Source organism: Quercus lobata, chromosome 4 (assembly GCF_001633185.2).
Source record: "Quercus lobata isolate SW786 chromosome 4, ValleyOak3.0 Primary Assembly, whole genome shotgun sequence".
In the NCBI taxonomy this organism is placed as follows: Eukaryota; Viridiplantae; Streptophyta; class Magnoliopsida; order Fagales; family Fagaceae; genus Quercus; species Quercus lobata.
Genome location: NC_044907.1, coordinates 68,370,248 through 68,392,576, shown reverse-complemented (window position 1 = coordinate 68,392,576; position 22,329 = coordinate 68,370,248). Strand labels below are relative to the sequence as shown.

Here is a 22,329-nt window from a genome sequence, read left to right as displayed (position 1 = left end):
TTCAGTAATGACAGTTACTTTGGATCTAAATTCCTCAGTTAGGGATCTAAGTATCTTCTTAACAGTCTTAGGTTGATCATAAATTTCACCCAAATTATAAGCAAAGTTAACAATATCATTCAGTTTAGTATAGAATTCATCAAAACATTCATCATCAGACATTTTAATACTTTCAAATCTAGTTGTTAACTATTGCAGTTTGTTAATCTCAACTGCCTTTGTGCATTCATGCACAATTTGAAGAATATTCCATGCAGTATGAGCAACCTCAACATTTGAGATTCTCTTGAATTCCTCCATAGAAACAACATTAAAAATAGCATTCATGGTTTTTCTATTAAAAGCGGTTGTTTCTTTCTAAGAAGTTGACCACTCGCTTACAAGAGTAGTCGGTTTCTCCCATCTGTATACAATGAAATTCCAAACTTTCTCATTAATAGATTTCAGGAATGCTTTCATCCTTACTTTCCAGTAGGCATAGTTGTTCCCATCAAAATGAGGTGGGATCACAAGAGAGTGACCGTGTTCTATGACAACAGGGTCAAGGATCAACTCTTAGATCAAAAAATCTAAATACAAGAGCTAACCTACTCTGATACCATTTGTACGATTTTAGGCCTCTTAAAACACAAGTTGTTTAACCTAGTTATTTAATCGAGTGATTACTTAGATAAATTATTTAGATGTAGGTTGGCACATTCAAATCATATCATGTAAATAATGCGAAAATTAAAAGAACACACGATATGATAACCCAGGAAAACCAAACCAATAAAAAACATGAGGAGGATTTAACCTAGTTATCTTCAAGGTAAAATAGATCCACTATGAAAGAATTATAGTTTGTACAATAGAACTTAGACCACTAACATCCTATTGCTACTTCGAGTAGAAAATTTACTTCTATGACCACGTGATAGCTCCGTGTCCACAGACTATTTCTTTCCTTGATCAACTATAACCACAAGTACTCCCACTTATGACTCTGAAACTCCACTCAAAGGTTTTAAATTTTCATTTTAAGTTCTTTATGTAGTAACTGAAGCGATCACCAAGTTCTTGACATGAATCTTAATCATGATAACCCTAAGTGTGTATGAAGGTAAACATCTCTAGATCTCACAAAATATTCAACACACAACACATCAAATACTTCTAAAACATAGCTAGGGTTTTTCTTTCTACACTTGGAGTAAAACTCTAAACTTGTGATTTACAACTATTTTGTGTTAGCTTTTATTCCATGCCAAATTTGATTATAATTTTGTTCAATCTTATGTACCCTATATTCTATATGAGAGTGTGAAGACTCGAGGAAAATTGAAGAGCAAGAAGTTTTCGAGGGTAGCTCGCGAGAAGCCTTCCCGCGAAGTGAAGCATGTACCCTACACAAGATTGGAATGTGAAGAGTCATGATAGATGGTGACAGCTGGTTTTCATGAGTGTCTCACAGGTAAGGCCTTCCCGCGAGATACCCGTAAAATATTATGTTTTCTCAATCTGTCATATCTGATACACCAGGTCTTTACACACATTATATATACCCACATTACCCACATTCTGAGAGGAGTTCTTTCAGAGAGAAAACCCTAGCCACTATCCTTGAAAGTGAGAGATTGTTACGTCCACAATTCTCTACACAATCTATTGTGGTTTTCCTGAACTCCTACCTCTCCATTTCCAAATCCTTGAAAGGTTGATAACCCAAACACTTACCACACCCATTCTAAGTGTCATGTGAGGTTTTGGTGCTATTGGGAAGCATTGGAAGAAGCCATGTTTTGACGGATGCAATCAGGCATATTGCGGGATTTGGAAAGCTAGACAAGACACAGTTTTGAGAAGTCTTGTTAGAGTAGGAGCTTGAAGGGCTTAGGTGCATTGGGTAGATTAGGCTTGGAGGGTCTCTTGCTACTTGTGTATCCCAACTTATTGTCTAGTGGATCAATTTACCGTTTAGAGGGTGGCGAAGAGTTTTTACAGTGAGTACTTCGATTTTCTCTTCGATAATACATTGGCGTGTTATATTGTGTTTGTATTCTTCTTCCCTACTATTTTAACTTTCATTTTACTGTTGTGTTTTGATGAATATGACTTAGAATAGTTTTATTGTTTATTCACTCGCATTTACTCTATTCGGCATTTAGTTTAAGTTAGAGTAAAATCAACTGAGTCGTAACTTTTAATTTTAGGGTCTAAATAGCTCTTGTGTTTTAACACATAATCGAGCTTTCAATTGGTATCAGAGTGGGTACACTTGCTATGGTTTTATTACCTAAGTGTGATCCTAGACCCCTTTGTGATGGATCGATCTCAATCACTCAATGCTCCACCATTCTTTGATGGAAGCAACCATGCGTTTTGGAAAGTCTGTATGAAGGTATTCCTCTGTGCTATAGATAAGTCTGTATGGGATTCTTTCAAGAACAGGTATATTAGACCCACGACACCCAAGTCCGAATGGGACAAAGTAGCTCTTGCTTTGGCAAATGCCAATAGTAAAGCAATTAACGCTATTTTCTATGGTGTGTCTATTGATAAATTTCACAGGATATCGCATGTGGAGACTGTGAAGGAAGCTTGAACGATCCTTGAGACTATCTATAAGGGTACCAAGATTGTTAAGGACACAGAGCTCCAAATGCTTGCCACAAGATTTAAACAGCTCAAGATGGGCGACGATAAGTCATTTGATTCATTCTGTGACAAGCTCAATGAAATCATAATTGCTCTCAAGGTGTTGAGAAAGATTTTCAGGTCCATACCGAAGAGCTTTCATGCAAAGGTCACAGCTATAGAAGAGAGTAAAGATTTGGACGAGATCAAGATCCAAGAACTCATTGGAACTCTCCAAACATATGAGCTCGGACTACCTTCTCACAAGTTGAGCAAATCACTTGCTCTCAAAACCATCAACGAGAGAATGAATGACTCCTCCGAAGAAGATGATGTAGAGGAGGACGTAGCATTCCTTGCAAAGGAAAGTGGTAAGTCATTCAGCAAAGGAAAGTTTTCTTCCCCCAAAGATGACAGGAAGGAGTTCAAGAAGAAAGATGGGAAGGATTCACAAACCCCTCAAGGAATCGTTTGCTATGAATGCAACAGTCATAGACATCTTAAGAAGGAGTGTCCCAACTATTTAAGAGGGAAGGGTGAAGTGTTTGCCACCAACCTTAGTGATTTTGAAAGCTCAAATTCAAACACAAAAGGAGAATATGACAGTGAAGGAAATTGTAGGGCCTTTATGACAATTGCCTCTGTTGATTTAAAGGATGATTTAAGTAATTTGGTTGATGAACTTGGTGATCTTTCCGAGGGAGAGGAAATGGAAGACTTAGAAAATGAAGATGTATGCCAAAATGAAGGCATGAACAATCTTCAAGAAGCATATAATTCACTACTAGAAGATTGTGGCAAATATGCCAAGGTTGCAAACCTTGCTATGAAAAAGATGAAAAAGATTGAAGAAGAGCATAGGTGTATACTTGTGCAACTCAAGTAAACGAAGTGTAAAGTAGAAGGACTCAAGGGAGAGTTGGTTGAAGCTTACTCTAAGATCAAGTTTCTTGAACTTGAAATTATCCAAGCTAATGTCAAGGTTGAGCATATCTTCACCAAGAAACTTGACAACGTGCTGTCCTCACAAAAATCTTCACATGATAAGACTGGTTTGGGCTACACTAGAGAAGGAAGCTCTTGTAGCGAACCCAAGAAAGAAGTAAGGTTCATATCAGCCAAGAATGAAGAGAAACTCAAGGAAGTGAAGCCTGAGATTGAGACCTTTATGTTGTGAAAAGAACCATTGGTGCAAAATCAAAGGAAAAATGGAAGTTATTACCCAAAAAATCAAAGAGGGCCTCAAGTGAAGCATGTGTGTCAGCATTGTGGCATATAAGGGCACACAAGGCCGAATTGTTTCAAGCTTCATGCTCTCAAGAAGGCTGACTCTATGCGTGGCCAAGAAAGTTCAAAGAGAAGACCAAAGAGAGCACAAGCTAAGGGAGATAGTGAGGGACATCTCATTGGAGGCGTTATGGAAATGTTGAAGAACATATCATTATGCCTTGCAAGCTTATCCCGAGGTTTGAAAGTTATGTTGGTTGTACTCGTCCATCTAAGGCTCTCCCCTAAAACACTTGTAAAATGTGGGTGAAGAAGAGTATTTATGTATGACCACTTTCTATGCCCATGCATTAATTCTTCCACTATTTAGGATCATAGGTTCATGCATCATGACATACATAATTCACTTGTGTCATTGCTTCCTGTTTATAGCATGTTTCTTTTACAAGTTTTACTTTGTACTTGTTGTTTTTGTTGATCTTACTTTACTTGTTTTGTTTTTGAGTGTGTTGAAAAATTCAAAAAACCATAAAAATTGAAAAATCTCTAAAAAGTTTGATCACTTGTGTTGTGTATATCACATGTGAGTTTGGCCTAGTACCTTCGTAGTAATGGCATAGTGCATTTATGAGCTTAGCTTGTTTTGTTTCACATTTATCTTTGTGGGAAAAATCTTGAAATCTATGTGTGACTGTTGTAAATTGATCTTCAAGCTTGTCATGAATGATTCGTCAATGGTTTTGATGATTTTGATACATGCATAGACTTGTGCCTATATATCTATCCACATTTTTCTTTTCCCTTAAAAAGCTTAACAAATGTAAATCTCAAAATGAACAAAGATAATGAACTGTAAAAGCCGTCGCACATACTATTATTTGACTAGGAAAAAGGGAAAACAACTTGTATTAAAATGTATGATGCCCATAAAGCCAAAGGCTTATTTTCAAAAATGAAATATCAAAAGTTTAGACATCGATCTCAAAATTAGATGTATTATTCAAAAATGATCAAATATTATGTATTGTAAAGAAGCCAAATGAAAAACTTCAAAGTTATGTAATCAATTTTGTGGGAGGTTATATATGTTCATTTCTATAATTGAGATAAATCTCTTGACCTTGTACCAGTTGTGTATGACTTCATTGAATTGATCATTGAAACTTCACTCTGGACTATGGACTATTCCATATTTGATACTCACACACAACACACAAGACTTTTATTTAACAAATGCTTATTTCATTTGTGTGATTGTACATGATCAAATGTGATGTGTATGCTCAATTACTTATCGATCAAACCCAAAAATATTTTTGAGTATTTTATATGTTTTTGAAAGTGTTTTTATGTTTTCATGTTTTAAGTTTTTGGTCAAATTTCATTTTTCATGGTTTTCTTTAAAAACTTCTTCAGAGGCATTTTCACAATAAGCTCACGACTAAGCTCTTCCTGCTAAAATAGGTTAAGGCAAAACTTGAAAACACAAAATTCAAACAGAGACTTTTGCAACTGTTTCGTGGCTACAGACTTCCCACGAAAGGTTTTGTGTTTCAGATGCATTTTTCGCGAGTAATTTCACGAGTATGTAACCCATGAAAAACGTGTGTTTTCAATTTTAAAGGGTTGATGTGACAAATTTTTAAACACACTTTAGTTTCCCTCGTTGTGCCTTCCTCGTGCCTCTTTCAATCCCCAACAATTTTTCACTCAAAAACTCGTTAAATATCAAGTTCAATAAGTGCAAAATCATCTCTAAGGTATGTTTTTATAAACCTTTTCATTCTTTTCTTAGATTTTGCAGAAAATTGTCTAGGTTTACTTGATTTGGGGTTTTTTGAAAAAGGAGTTGGGAACACTTATTTTGGTCAAAATTTTTTCATATTCTTGGGGCTTAGTCCCATTTGATTTGTTTGTGACTGTGTTGGCCCCATGTGGCAATTTTAACATGTATTTAGGCATATTTTCACATGTTCATGCCTTGCCCACATGTTAAGTGTAGTGTTGCATATCGAGTACTTGACAAAATGCTCAAGTGGCATTTTTGAGTTGTTTTGGACTCCACTGAGTTCCAAATGTTGGAATTTCCCATGATTGAACTTGTTTATCATGTTTTGATCATTGGGTATGTGTTTTATACACTTTAACCCAACTATGCCTTTTCATGCCTTGCCATGCATCACCTAGGCACACCTCATGCACACTCAATGCACATACATGCATAGTTGTCATTTTTTTTTTTTTTTGCATTTTAATGTTAATTACAAGTTTTAACACTTACACCATGTTTATTTGACACTGTTGTGTTCTGTTTTAAGTTTTTGTGTTTATGTTTATGGACTAACTTGACACTAATCAAGTTTATGTTCATGTTTTGTGTTTTTGCACTTGTTTTCTCTATTTTTTGGTTATTTGTGCAAATGTCTCCCACCAAGCACTCTGCTTCCAAGAAATCTTCCAAGCATCCACGCACAGACTCCGACAACTTTAGGTCCATTGAGGCAGACATGGCATATAATGATTGCTACAAACGAGTAACAATCATTATGGAGAGGGTTGTCCGATTAGAGACACTTGAGAACACTTCCATCCTCGAGGTGTTCAAGGAGAGAACTTGGATGAAGCTACTGAATCCTAGTGGCAACATTTATGAGGAAATCATATGAGAATTCTTCTCCAATGCCATTGTGGATGGAGACCACATTAACTGCTGGGTGAGACACAAGGAATTTGTTATCACAAGGGACTCCATCCAAGAATTCCTAGAAGTTCGTCCACCTTCTCAGCTAATAGTTGTACAATATGATGACAGATTGGAATCTCTTGAGCCAATGGCGAAGCTTCTTGGTGGTTCGCTCAAGAACACCATCCCGTTCAATGCAGAGATGAGGACAGTAGCATATGTCATGATCCACAACCTATATTCGGTCACAAACTTGACAACACTGTCCGGGCCAAGGACCATTTTCCTATATGATCTCTACACACATAAAGAGATCGACATTTGTGGACACATATACCACCTCCTGACCAAGAGCATCACCAAAAGGAACACAAGGACAATCATGTCATTCCCCACTCTCATTATGGGTCTCATTGCAAAAACAAGACGGAAATTTTCAAGTGGTCTTACCATCGTGCCAAGGGACTATCCCATTGGTGCTAACACAGTGACCAGAAGCAAGGCCCATATCACTGGATCCAAAACTGGAATCTCTCAAATTCCAAGGGATAATGCTGAAGAAGAGGGTGGAGATACTAAGGAAGAGATTGACAGATTCACCTCAACACCAAAAAGTTATGCTCAACCATCCTCCCAAGCACAAGCACAGGGACCTGATCGTCTTGATCGCCTCATGGCAAGGGTAGAGCAGATGTATGGTTAATTTCAGTTTAATATTTAGTACTTTGTTTATTTCATTGCTTTGTAGCATTTTTTTAGTACTTTCAGATGTTGATTAAGCAATCTTGAGTATTACACACTTGTACCCTTGTTGGATCTTGTATCCTTGATGCAAATACTTCTTGTATTTCGCATTGGTTATGTGTTGAACATGTAATGGATTCTCTGCGTTGCTCTTAATTTCATTGGATGTCCGAATGATCATTTACTAGCTAAATGACCATTGTAGTCATTCTTTAATGACTGAACCTGTTTGATCAAGATATGCTTAATTGTTATATAGTGTTTATTACCTTGATCGCATTTTACTTGCTTATATAAGTCCCGTGTATTCAACTTGTCATAAGCTTAATGAAAGTTCTGTTTGTGTACGAGTGTTTCAGGTTATAGGTACATACATGCAAGTTCTTCACAGCTTCTAGATTAGGTGTGAGTGAGTTTTGTTACTGTTCCCAAACTCACGTTTAAGTTTAGAGTTTGTTTTAGGGGTTTTGTCACGGAATAGCCAAAGGGGGGAATTGTAAAATTGTGATTTACAACTATTTTGTGTTGGCTTTTATTCCGTGCCAAATTTGATTGTAGTTTTGTTCAATCTTATGTATCCTGTATTTTATGTGGGATTTCTTTATAAGGGTTGTGTATGAGAGAGAGTGTGAAGACTCAAGGCAAAGTGAAGAGCAAGAAGTTTTCACGAGTAGCTCGCAAGAAGCCTTCCTGCGAAGTGAAGCATGTGCCCTGCACATGACTGGAATGCGAAAAGTCATGACAGATGGTGACAACTGGTTTTCGCGAGTGTCTCGTGGATAAGGCCTTCCTGCGAGATACCCGTAAAACATTATGTTTTTCCAATTTGTCATATTTGATACACTAGGTCTCTACACACATTATATATACCACATTACGCACATTCTGAGAGGAGTGCTTTCAGAGAGAAAACCCTAGCCACTATCCTTGAAAGTGAGAGATTCTTACACCCACAATTCTCTACACAATCCATTGTGGTTTTCCTTAACTCCTACCTCTACATTTCCAAATCCTTGAAAGGTTGATACCCCAAACACTTACCACACCCATTTTGAGTGTCAAGTGAGGTTTTGATGCTACTAGGAAGCATTGGAAGAAGTCAAACTTTGGTGGATGAAATCGGGCATATTGCGGGATCCAGAAAGCTACAGGGTCTCTTGCTACTCATGTATCCCAACTTATTGTCTAGTGGATTGATTTACTGCTTGGAGGGTAGCGAAGAGGTTTTTTGCTGAGTACTTCAGTTTCCTCTTCGATAATACATCGGCGTGTTATCTTGTGTCTATATTCTTCTCCCCTACTCTTTTAACTTTCATTTTATTGCTATGTTTTGATGAATATGGCTTAGAGTAGTTTTATTGTTTGTTCACTCACATTTACTCTATTCTACACTTAGTTTAAGTTAGTGTAAAATCAACCAAGACGTAACTTCTAATTTGGGGGTCTAAACATCTCTTGTGTTTTAACACATAATCGAGCTTTTAAAAACATAAAACCCTACACGTCAAACGAGTTTAGGCTGAATTGGAAATTTTGCAAAAAAATAAATCTGCATAAGATTCGATCGATCGAGTCTAATTTTCGATCAATCAAGTCTTGCCGATTTAGACTAGTAAATCCTGCAATCACTCAATTCCAATTTTACAAAGAAACACACTTTGAGCAAGCCTAAACCTAGACTCAATGTTTGATCATGGTTTGCCAACACATTACAAATTGAAATTCTAATACATTTAGATCCTAAAGTCTTAGAACTTAACACTATATAGTATGACTAACCCTTCAAGCATTTCTATCATAGAGTTCTTATTGTCACAACTCATGCAAATAGTATATAGTATTTTTTAAACATCACATCAGACTTTCTATGGTTGATTATCAGAAGTTACAAGGTGCTTCGCATCCTGATTGCTGAAGTAGAGGTAGCTTATTTTGCCAGAGCCTGTAGTTGTAGCCAGTGGAGAAAAACCAGTATAATTCGTTTCAGACTTTGATAAGCATATTTTGGCAACATAATTGAAGAGCTCTTGTTTTTGGATATAAGGTTGCACTGCATAGCCCTCAATTGGCATCCACTAAAGAATTGGAAAAGAAAAAACGAACATAAGAAAACCATGATGCCATAGTTCAGTAATCATAGAAGATCCAATATGAATCAAAATTCTTGAATTTTACATTGCTTTAATATTAAGTTTTGCCATGCCAAGCCAAAATGGGTAAATAGGACACAATAAGTTAATGTCTTCTGCCACCAAATGGTCCTGAAAGGTAGATATTTTTCGCCTTTTTATGGTTTTACATTGGCTCTAAATGCATTTTCTTTCCTCAGAATACGTTTCAAATTCAAATTGAAAATGCATATTGCCTTAAAGATATATGAATTAGAGGAGGATTTCAAGAATGGGCGATGCAAAATAATTCTCACTAGTCAGTACCATAGATATAAAGATTTCAACAAATATCTTTTGAATTAAGATTAAGCACAAATGCAACCATCATACAAGTACTAAAAATCAATCCAAAGGATCTGCTTAAAAAGTTCCCAATTGGACTGATTTACTACAACCTCACTACAACATATGCTAAAAAAAACATTTTATTCTGATGCTCCAATCCGGGCACAAATCTTGTAGACATAATTGATTATTCCGTATGTATAGTCTTTTCTTTTATCAAACAAGAACATGGATTTGATTGGCTTATGGTCCTGCATCCAGCTAGTATGATTTTGAAAAGTTAATTCAAAGAATATAAGCAGCTAGTTGATTGATAGAAGTTTGAAAAATATGTGCCTATTTCCACATTGGGGATTGCTCAACTCCAACATTATTTTGATTAACAAAACTAATGCAATTTTATTCTTAAAGCCCTAAACAAGTTGATGCAAAGAAAAACAGTCTTTGTAGTAGTATTGCGATAAAATAAATTACCTGTGCTGCTTCAATCTCTGAATTCTGCTTCTCAATGTCAAAGTTACGTGGTTTTAACATGCAAATGAAGAGCAAATCTGATTTGCTAAAGAATGACTTGTGGCTTTGCCTGTATATTTTGTGTGTGTAAGAGAGAGAGATTAGAATGAAACACCAAAAGGAGATTGAGGAACATGTAAACTATATTGACAACAATTAATATAATAATATTAGTTTTAGTATAACAAGTTGCTATTAATTTTTCATAATGCAACATTAGTAAACTTCCACAATAATATCTAAAACAATAATATCTAAAAATGCATGTGAACTGGATAGTATTAGGCAATTTTCTTACCTGAATGCTAAAACTTCCACAAACTCTGTGTCAATCTGAAACAAAATAAAAGCAAAGGTCTTAGATTTGCAAACCTACATGTAGGTAAATATCATACTCATTTGAATCCACAAATTGCATTTTTTATCACTTACTCCTGTCTCTTCTTTGACTTCCCTAATTGCAGCTGTACAAATATCCTCACCCTGCGTATGAAAAATTTCAATCCAGGGTGAACATTTTCTAAAATTTTCTAAAGAATTTGATAAACAATTGCACTTGGGGCATACTCACTTCATTAACAATCCCGGTAGGAAACTTCCACACCCCTGTTCCTTTGAATTTGCCACTAATCTCCTGAACTACAAGCACCTGCCATAAGATAAATTCCATTTCAGTAGCTAGATTTACTAAGCCATCATAACAAGGCCATTCCATTTTTGGTATTTAATGATTGAAATAGTCAAGTCAAATACACTAGAGCAAGTTGTTTTGCTTGATAGAAATAGCTATATGAAGTATGAACAAAGTGACTTATAAATTTTAAGAAGATCAAGCACAAATAATGGATTGTCTAAATTGTTATTGGATTGGATATAAGTGTGGGTTGTGTGGGCATGTGTTGAATTTCACATTGGATATGTATTAAGTTGATCTAGGTTGCATAAGTGATTACAAGTAATACTAATCTTAATTTGACTAGACTTTTTGGAGTATGTTATCAGTATATGGCTAATGTTTTTGGAATAACAAGAGCAAAACCAGAGTTTCCAAATTACCGCTTCGTCCTTGATTTCATGGTCAAGGCTTGCACGATACCATTTTAGGCCCTAAGGAGACATTATTGGTGGGGCTTTTTTATATTTAAAATCTATTATTTTTATTCTTACTATTTAAAATACAAAATTACTTACTAAGTTTGTTTATTTAGGTTTTGTTAATATCTACTTTTTAATTGATAATATGATTAGTCCACTTAATCTTCTAATCACATATCCCATTTTAGGTATGATTTTGTAAGTTTTAATTTTGATATTTTGTTTGTTTCTTTGTTTTAGAAACAACTATAACAAGCTTTTGTTAATAAAATTGTATAAGAGATAAGTGCATTTGAAAGGAATTTATTCTTTTCTATAATTGAGAATTGTAATATTATATTACATGTTTGAACATCACTATGATTATTTTCATTGTTATTTCCATTATACTATGACATAATCTTTGAAGTAATTTTTTTGAATTTCTCATTGATCTGTAAGATTTTATATAGGTTTTCTATTATATGTTTTATTTTTTAGAGCATAGAATCACTCGAATTTATCTATCATGTAACTCAATGAATCAATACTAATCAAACCAAGACGAATCTTATATTAAAAATTAGATATCAAGGTTCAAACATAAAATCTATTATTATTATTATTATTATTTTTTAAAATTAATGACTTTTCATTTAATTTGGATAAGGCGATGCATGATGCAGTAGATTTTTTTTAAATTTTTTTTATTATTATTACGAAAGTTCAAACTTGAATTTGTTACAAGAAAATAATGACACCATTATCATCATCATCATATTTACGACATATCTTTCTAAACATTTTAGATTTTCAATTGTGTTAGATTTTCTTTTTGTCATCAATATCGTGGTCACATTGGGGTGGAGAAAAGAATAAACAACCTCTTTAAGAAATTTTTTTAATAATTATTTTTAGTAAAAATAATAATTATGAAAATAATAATAAGAGGTCTTGTTATAATAGGGCCTTAGGCATTGGCCCAAATAGCCTAGCCTAAAGGCCGACCCATGGTAAGGGAAAGCCAGAATTTAATCCAAAAGACATACCTCTCTCTTATTGTTCATGACAAAAGAACCAACACCTACTCGATGTGAAGCATTTCGAGGAATAGTATCAGTAGTTTCAGGAAGCCAACATACAAGCATTAAGTAATCTGGTTCAGCATGGTGATACCGAAATCCTTCCTGTAAAATCAACAAATAAGATTATAAATCACGATTTAGAAAGACTATACATCGATTGTTAGTACATTTTAGTATGAAACCAATGAATAGATGGTTAAATTTCTTATTGGTACTGTGATGGGTAAGAATGAGAATTAAGGATCTAACTTAGCACAATGAATTTATTATTTTTATTAGAGAAGCCACCTCTAGGAAAAGCCCAAGGTTTACAATTCTGACGAGAGGACATGCACAATGAATTTATGCCATGTTTGTGAAATTAGAACATGTCCCCTCGTAATTGTAACTTTTTCAGAAATTGTTGTATCATTGTGTACCCATACAGATGCTTTTTAGGATGAAATAGGTTAGCTTGTTATCTATATATTACTAAAAGCTAAAGGGTAGCGTTTAATGCTGCTGCTTTCACGTTGCGCCACATCAGCTGCCACATCATTCTTTTTTCTTTTCTTTTAAAAAATATAATTTATCCTACAATTTTAAAATGATTTTTACAATTTTCAGCTCTATAAATGTAGACCACTACTTATTTATTTACTTCCACTATTACCCTATAATAAATCTATATAATTAATCTAGTCCACCTCTTATTTATTTAATTCCACAATCAAGCCCAACCCAAAACCTTTTTAGTTCAGTTTTATGGTTTTGTATGAGCCTTTTCAACTAAAAAAAAAAAAAAAAAAAAAAAAAAAAAAAAAAAAAAAAAAAAAAAACGTTGAAGCCTTTCAAGCTTTAGGATTTTTTTTTTCAATTTTCTTATAATTGTTTTTAACATTTATTTTTTTAATATTTACACTTCTCCAACCTTTCTCTCTCCCTTACCATTTCATCTCCCCACTACTTCAATCTTTCTCCCTCCCTTACCTTTTCATCTCCCCACTACCCTCTACATTAATATCATTCTTTCTCTTTCTCTTCATCTTCCTTTATTTTTGTCTCTTTTTATTCACACTCTCTTACTATAAATTTGTCACTATCACTTCTATTCTAGGCATAGTTTTCCCTCACAAAAAAAAAGGTCCCCGCTCTCTCCCTCTCTCTCTCTCTCTCTCTCTCTAAATTTTTTGGTGGATTTTTTTATTTTTCTTGCATCTCTACTTTAGGTTGATAATTTTTTATATTCTTTAAAACTCTATTTTTGGTTAATGCGATTTAGTTTTGTTTTTAAAATTGTGATTTAGTTTTGTTTTTTAAATTGCTGTTATTGTTTATTTTTTATTTTTTATTTTCTTTGATTGTTAAATGTTATCTTATTGCGTTCTAAAGTATATATTAATAAAAGCTGAAGCGTAGCGTTTAATGTTACTATACTCACATTGAGCCACATCAAAATTCACGTCATTATCTTTTTTCTTTTCAATTTTCCTATAATTGTTTTTTAACATTTACTTTTTTTTAATAATTGCACTTTCTTCAACATTTTTCATGTCTTTACTTTTTCATCTCCCCACTATCCTAAATCTAATATCACTTTTTATCTTTCTTTATTTTGTCTCTTCATCTTTCCCTCCCTTGCCTTTTCATATTTCCACTACCCTCAACCTTAATGTCACTATTCATCTTTGTCTCTTCATATTCACACTATTTTCTATAAATTTGTTATTCTCTCTTCCATTTTTTGCATAGTTTTCCATTACAGAAAGGTTGTTTCTCTCTCTCTCTAAAAGCTGAAGCGTAGTGTTTAATGCTGCTGCTCTCATGTTGCACAACATCAACTGCCACGTCATTCTTTTTTTATTTTCTTTTTAAAGATATAATTTGTCCTAAAATTTTAAAATGGTTTTTTCAATTTTCAGTCCTATAAATGTAGCCCACTACTTATTTATTTACTTTTACTATCACCCTATAATTAATCCAACCTACCTCTTATTTATTTAGTTCCACAATCAAGCCCAACTCAAAACCTTTTTAGTTTAGCTTTAGGGTTTTGTGTGAGCCTTTTCAGTTTTTTTTTTTCACAATTTTCTTATAATTGTTTTTAACATTTATTTTTTTAATATTTACACTTCTCCAACCTTTCTCTCTCCCTTACCATTTCATCTCACCACTACTTCAATTTTTCTTCCTCCCTTACCTTTTCATCTCCCCACTACCCTCTACATTAATATCATTCTTCCTCTTTTTCTTCATCTTCCTTTATTTTTGTCTCTTCTTATTCACACCCTCTTACTATAAATTTGTTACTATCACTTCTATTCTATGCATAGTTTTCCCTCATAAAAAAAGGTCCTCTCTCTCTCTCTCTCTCTCTCTCTCTCTCTCTAAATATTTTGGTGGATTTTTTTATTTTTCTTGCATCTCTACTTTAGGTTGATAATTTTTTATATTCTTTAAAACTCTATTTTGTGTTAATGCGATTTAGTTTTGTTTTTAAAATTGTGATTTAGTTTTGTTTTTTAAATTGTTGTTTTTTTTTTTTAATTTTTTATTCTCTTTGATTATTAAATATTATCCTATTGCGTTCTAAAGAATTAAATATAGCATATAAAAATATAATATTATTCTATTACATAGCATGATTTGGATAATTTGGTATTTATTGTGTTAAATAGCATGATTTTTTATAGTGCTCAATTTAGATATTAAACTATGAGACTTCACTAATTTTTGTTTATTTTCTAATCCTTTGTGGTAGACAAAGTACTATTAATAGTTGTATTAAAAGTACTCTATAATGCCATTTATTTAAAGAAAAGTAAAGGTTAGCCAAATGAAAATAATTGAATAGGTGACAAATTTTAATTTTTGCAATTCTATTTTTATTATTATTATTTTATAACAATGCTTGAATAGAAATTTAATTCTTAGATTTTGCTAATAATTGTTTATTTGATAATATGTTTTGAGTGGCCGAAATTATAATTTCTACAAAGAAAATAACTTTAATAGATTATCAAAAACAAAATTTTATCCTAATATTGGTTCAATTAATCATTGTTAAGTTTTATTAATTTTTTTTAGCTTACGTTTTTTTTGGTGTTTTGGATTGTTCTTATATTACATTTATGATTGTTCCTATAATAAATAAAAATATAATTACGAAATACATTACTCATTATTAGATTAGTTTAAATTATAAAAAAATTAATAAAATCACCATAAAAATAATTATCATGCGCAACGTGCGGGTTCGCGACTAGTTATGAAATAAAAGCACAGTTGTAACTACCAGGTATATGTGTCAAAACAAAACTCTATCTATTGGATATATAAGTTGAAATTTTTTTTAAATGTTAAAATATAAATAAATAAACACCTCCTTTTAAGTATTAGCCAATTTGTTGTAAAATAATAATAATAAATCTGGAAACATGTGTTTACCTTAACTGTAGCTTCAACAAGATTTGCATGTTCGATAGGCAATTTGATCCAAACACCTTTCTTCCCCTGGAAATTACATCCCAAGTTTATAACATAATAGGAGGTACTATCAGCAAATTCTTCATCAAGTAGATACTAGACGTAGGAAGATAAACTGATAAGATTAAAAGATACTATATATATACCTGCTGCCTCCATTGCGATATTGAAGCTCTAAGCAAAGAAGGAAAGATCTTAGAATCTATGGGTTGCTCTATCTTCACAACAACTCCTCCATATGAATCATTATCTGAACAAAGTAGCTCAACCTGTTGAACTGTATTTTCAGACATGACTTGCTTCTCTGCTTCTGATTAAGAATGAAAATCTATCTCCTGAACGAATAACAAAAAGAAAGCAATTAATTATGCACCGAGTTAAGCCTGAAGAATTCATCCAATAGTAAACAACTTTCATAAATATATATATATATATAAAGATAGAAAATTCAACAGAAATAAAGTTACTAGAAATATAAAAGATATAACATAAAACTGAAATGAAAATTTCACAAATGAATATGAAACTAATACAAAGTAGTTAGAAAATAGTGAAATATTAAAAAAGATAGATGACAATCCAAATCATTATAATATTTGGCAACGTACCATCAATTCCAAACAAACCCATATGAATGAAACAAATTAAAGAACATATATACAAATGGGCAAAGTTTTGGGTCCAATATCTAGTTACACTGAATCGTCAAGATGATAACATATTCATTTTTTCTCACATGTCATTATCTTAATAAATTTAGCACTAGATGCATTGAATCCGACCCAAATCCTCATATTTGAAGAATCAGAAAGATGAGATGACATACCAAGTCGAGACAAGGCCTCTTTGGGAGGGAGGGGCTGCAGCAAATGAAGAAGTTTGAACTTTGAAGGGCTAATGAATTCGAAAGAGGTACTGATAGCTGATTATATATATACCCGGCGGCTTGCTGGTTGGCACTTTTCATGGATTTTGTTGGAAAATTGCATTGAAAGATCGATTAAATTGAATTGAAAGTTCCAACAAAGTGACCGTGACCACCTCTAAAACCGACCAATACTTTGAAAAGTTTTGTTTCCATATTTGAAACGTAAACATTCCTTCTTTGTTTTCCCTTAATTATTAAGGTAACTTTGGCAACAAGCTGCAAAAACCAGTCCTAAAATTTTTATTTTTTTGAAAGAGAGATATGAGGGAAGTTGAGAGGATATTCATGCAGTAGGTATGAACTTTTGAGAAGAGTTAACAGTAGGTATGAACTTGATTATATAATCTTGGCAATTAGTTGGGTTTAGGTCAGGTATGAGTTTGATCCACTAGGGTACATAACTTTAGGTTATAATCGGATAAAAGTTGAAATTACCCACAGGATTCAAAAAGAAATGAAAAAAAAAAAATTTAAATAAAAAACACTTTGAAATTACCCAAATTTAAAGATCATTATTTTTGGATCCGTGATGAGTCTACATGTGTTTAGATAAAAACATTAAAAGTTAATTAATTAATCAATTAATATATAATAGGAAAATAATAAAATATCAAATATTTGAGTTAGTAGGCTGTTTATCCCAAAATTAGCATGGCTTATGACCATTTAAATCAAATAATTTTAACTCATATTACAACCAAAATAAAAAGATTGTCTTAAATATTTGCAAAAATATTGCTATTAAAAAATGCAAATCGTATTGTATACTGATTTTTTAAGTTGACAAAAAGTTGTATTTTAACCTGTCAAGTTAACGGATCAAACATATATTTAGCTCGTTTTTCCTAAGTTAGATTTCAAGTTGACCTTTTTTCTGCAACCCAAAAGCCTCTCTACTCATACTCAATTTTTCCTAAATATCACTCATACAAAATACTTTTGCCCACTAATTTTTTTTTTTTAATTTTATAGAAAATTTTGTTTTAAAATATCAAGTCAATGGATCAAACACTCATTTTCCCTAAGTCAGATTTCAAGTTAACCATTTTACCAAAGGCAAAAAACCACTCTAACCATACTCATATTTTTCTAAATATTCACATACAAATACTTTGACTAACTGATTTTTTAAGTTTATAAAAAAATAAAATAAAATAAAATAAATAACCTATCAAATCACTAGGTCAGACACACATTTAACTTGTAATTTCTTGATTCGGATTTCAAGTTGACCTGTTTTTCCACGGTTTAGAAATCTCCCTACACATATTCTTATTTCTACTTCAGGTTCAAGCAAATTAACTTGTTCAAGTCTAATTTTGCCAAGTCTATTTGTGTAAGAAGTGGCTTGCAAAAGAGAGCTTTAATCTAATGCACTTTTTGGAAAAAACAAATAAAGAATAAAGAAAATCCAACATAAGGGTGTTTGGTAAAACTGGGAAAAATAATTTTTAATAAAAAGAAATTGAAATATAGACTTTTAGAGAAATTCTACAATTTATTATTCATGCTTTAAATTCAAAATTTTGAAACACCATTCACTATAATTTGCAAATTACTTAAAACACTAAATTGACTTTCAATTAAAGCTCTATATAAATAAAAAACTCTATTGCAAATAGTTTAAAATTAAAGTTCCACTTTTTATAGCAATATGATGGAAACATGCTAAAGTTAATCCTTTTTTTTTTTTTTTTTGTGCGTTTTGGGGGGGGGGGGGGGGGAATGGGAGTGGGGAAAGGGGAAAGATCATGGGTTTAAAAACTGACACAGACAAAAAACCATAAAAATGACTGATTATCGGTTTTCTGGTTCGACCGGAGTCGGACCGATGGTTCAACCGACGTCAGAACCGATGGTTCAACCGGTGATGTCATAATTAATAATTAATAATTTTATAATTATAAAAATAATAAATAAATTATATAATAATTTTATAGTAACTAATAATGTTTACTTAAAAAAATTTATATCATAAAAGTTTAACCACAATTATTAAAAACAAACTTATAATGAAAAATAAATAAATAACTACCCTACCATTCCATCTACCACCATTGGCATTAAATTTTCTCCACCTACCCCCACTTTCTTCTCCTTTTGCTCATTAAATTTTCTCCACCTACCCCACTTTCTTCTCCTTTTGCTCTTCGGAATACGAAATACCACCTCAATTCAAAATTTGCTTCTACACAAAATCCAAATCTAATTTCTCACTCTTCATTTATTCTTATCATTTTACACATCTTCCTCTACTTCTCTCCCTACCAAGCAAAGTTCAACCTACTTCACAACTAGCATGTTCCCAAAATATCATTTCTTTTACAACAGATCAGCGTTGCTTCTTCCGCAAATTTCATTTCTTTTACAAGAACTAAAGATGAGAAACGATTAAATTTTCTTTAGTTCTTGTCCTTTGAAGCTCGTTCATCTACTCAAAATATTGCAAGGCCAAGAGAAAAAGGAGGCTGAGGCTGAGGCACCGACCACCAAATTCCAAACCTGAATAGAGAAGACGAGAAAGAGTGAGAGAAAAAAAAAATATCAGAGGAAACGGAGGTTGAGAGTGTGAGAGAGGGTTGTGAGGGAAAGAAAAAGAGAGGATATGAGTTTTTAGGTTGGAAAAAGGTCAAAACGGTGTAGTTTTTCAATCTCAACACAATCGGCCAATAACCAGTTCAACTGTACCGGTTTCCAGTTTCAGGGTTAAACCGGCCGATTTTTTACTATTTTCGATTTTTAGCTATTTTCCCTTTTTAATCATAACTGGACCAGATTAGTAGTTGGTTCCCAGTTGAACCGATCGGTTTGATTTGGTTTTAAAAACCATGGGAAAGACAATTCTTGATCCTAAAGTTTACATATTTAGTTAGTTTGTGATGTTCAAATGAGTGCTTTTTATCCATTAAAGTTCCCCCTCAAAAAAAAATCTTTTAACCCTTTAAAGTTTAAAACATGAGTGCTTATTAGCCCTCCCTCCGAATCTAAAATATGCTAGTTTTCTTGTCAATGTATCTAAAGGAGCAATGAAATTGTCAGACCATGAGTTGTGCCATTCCACCTCAAAACCAATTAATTATGAGGAAGACGCACTCAAATCTATTATGACATTCAACATAATGCCCCATAGACATATTTTTAGAGTGTTTACAGGGAGTAAAATTGTGGTCCCCTCAACAGAATTGATATATATATATATATATATATATATATTTAAATACAATAATAGCTAAATTTTTATAAAAATAAAAAGGTATTTTTTAGGGACATAAAATTGAATGTATTCTATACTCTTGTACATTGCATGATATATGGCATAAACAAACAAACATTGAATCTTTCTCAAAACAATGTGCATAAATAAATATCAAATTACATCTTTATTATTCATAAAAAAAATAAAAACAAAAACAAATTATATTTTCATTAATTGACTCTGTTGTAAAGTAATAAGGGTATTTTTGACAAGGAAGTTGAGACCTAGAAGCAAATAGTCTATGAAGGCTGACAGCAACTTTAAAACCATCAACCTTATAGTAATCAACGGAGTCCTCAGAACGACAGTAAGGTTAATAGTGCAACTGTGAAGCTGACGAGCACGTCTCCCCCACAAATCGACGGAGGATCCTTAAGCAACGGAGGACCTTAAACTGACGGAGAGGAAAGTTGACAGGTCCCACGTGGCCTTGCTTGATCTACATGCATACTTATATATGGAAACATCTTGCATATCACGCACAAAGACCCTACTTCGCACCCATATCTTCCTTATATGGAAAGACACCCTAAAATCTCGAAAACCCTAATACTAGATCTTACCTACAAGGAAAGATCCTAACTTCTGAGTGATCTTGTTCCACTACTTGCCATTATATAAGCACCAAACCTCCTCTTTTCTCAGGTATACAAAAAATCCCTAGCTCTCTCATTATAGAGTTCTTAGATATTTCTCATTCACTAACTTGACCTTCGGAGGGTCTTTGGCTAGTACCAAGCTCGTGCCTTCTGTTTGGTCCTTGTGTTCTTGTTCTGCTGGTGCCCATTAGTGTGATTTGGAGCCACCAACTTACTGACGATTTTCGTGCATCATCAGTTGGCACCGTCTGTAGGAATCGAATGATTAGCCATATCATTGCTTCTAAGACAAAGAGTTGCATGGTCCAGCACGTTCAATGGCTACCATCAACTAGGAAACAAGGAATCCCTCCGACACCTTGGAAAGACAAGTGCAAACCCTGGCTATGACAATAGAGTGACTTACCCAACACAACCAAGAGTTAGAGTAACAACTGAATTAAAGGAATAAGTGACGAGCAGGACAACAACGAGTAAAATGGTAGTCACTTGCCAACGGGAGACCATTAAGAAAGAGAAGACCAGGAAGAAAGCAATGTCCCCAACAGATGGGATGGGCTAGAGGACACTAGCCACCCATCTGAAATGGAGATCAGCGCGATGCGTATGGCCCAAGATATGCAAATGATGAAGGAGAAGATGGATGTGATGATGAACACCATGAAGGGATGGGTATCCACCAATTTGAACGAGTTAGTCTAGCAAACAGACTCACCTTTCATAGCCCAAGTGACTTCCTTCCCTTTCCCTGCAAAGTTTTAGATGCCACAGGTGATAATGTACGATGGATCAAGGAACCCGCCTAACCATCTGGAGTTGTTCAAAACCCTCATGCACCTGTAGGGGCTTTTAGATGAGATTACGTGTAGAGCATTCCCCACTACACTCAAAGGGCTAGCGTGGGTATGGTTTAGCAAGTTGACTCTCAACACGATGTCCACCTTCAAGGAGTTAAGTGGACACTTTGTCACTCACTTCATTAGGGGTCAAAGGTATAAGAGGTCCTCTATGAGTCTGTTGAACATAAAACAACGAGAAGATGAAAGCTTAAGGTCGTATGTAGCCCATTTCAACAAAGAGGCCCTTTTGATTGATAAAGCTGACAACAAAGTCCTAGTCACCAATTCACCAACGAGTTGCAATCTAGGGAGTTTCTCTTGTCCATCTACAAGAACGACCCAAAAATGACGGCTAATATGCTGTACAAGGCCACGAAATACATGAATGCTAAAGATGCAATGATTGCCCAAGGGGACAGATCGAAGAAGAGAGAGAGGCAAGACGATCCCCGTCCAAACAAAGGAAGAAAGTCAACCAAAACCAACAACTGAAGGGACGATAGGAGGTTAAGACCTCTACCTGGAAGGACTAAATACTCCACTGGACCAAGTCCTCATGCAAATAAAGCACAACATAGCACCAACTTGGCCGAATAAATTGAAGGGCTATTTAAACAAGAGGCCTAGAAATAAGTACTGTTACTTCCATCGAGACCATGGGCACAAAACTTCCAAGTGTTATGACCTCAAGTAGTAGATTGAAACCCTCATCAAACAAGGGAAGTTGTAGTGGTTTGTCAAGGGCAGAGAAAACCCGCTAAGGGACCTCAAACCCAATTGAGGGGTAAAGGAAAGCCCAAAGGCCCTGCTTAGAGAGATAAGGGTGATCATAGGAAAGAGCACG

At 33.8% G+C, this 22,329-nt stretch overlaps 1 protein-coding gene across 1 annotated transcript in view; it reads right to left on the bottom strand.

Annotated features, from left to right (window-relative positions):
* Nucleotides 1–8,796: 8,796 nt before the first annotated feature.
* The window catches only part of LOC115987061 (nudix hydrolase 7-like), a 55,795-nt gene continuing 42,262 nt past the window's right edge, over nucleotides 8,797–22,329 (bottom strand). The window contains exons 2-9 of the mRNA XM_031110508.1: nucleotides 16,010–16,198; nucleotides 15,825–15,890; nucleotides 12,363–12,500; nucleotides 10,811–10,888; nucleotides 10,672–10,722; nucleotides 10,538–10,572; nucleotides 10,201–10,309; nucleotides 8,797–9,345 (exon numbers count right to left, since the gene is read on the bottom strand). Of these exons, the coding sequence (XP_030966368.1) occupies nucleotides 9,136–9,345; nucleotides 10,201–10,309; nucleotides 10,538–10,572; nucleotides 10,672–10,722; nucleotides 10,811–10,888; nucleotides 12,363–12,500; nucleotides 15,825–15,890; nucleotides 16,010–16,156 (834 nt within the window). The 5' untranslated portion in view covers nucleotides 16,157–16,198 and the 3' untranslated portion in view covers nucleotides 8,797–9,135. The remainder of the gene's footprint in view (nucleotides 9,346–10,200; nucleotides 10,310–10,537; nucleotides 10,573–10,671; nucleotides 10,723–10,810; nucleotides 10,889–12,362; nucleotides 12,501–15,824; nucleotides 15,891–16,009; nucleotides 16,199–22,329) is intronic.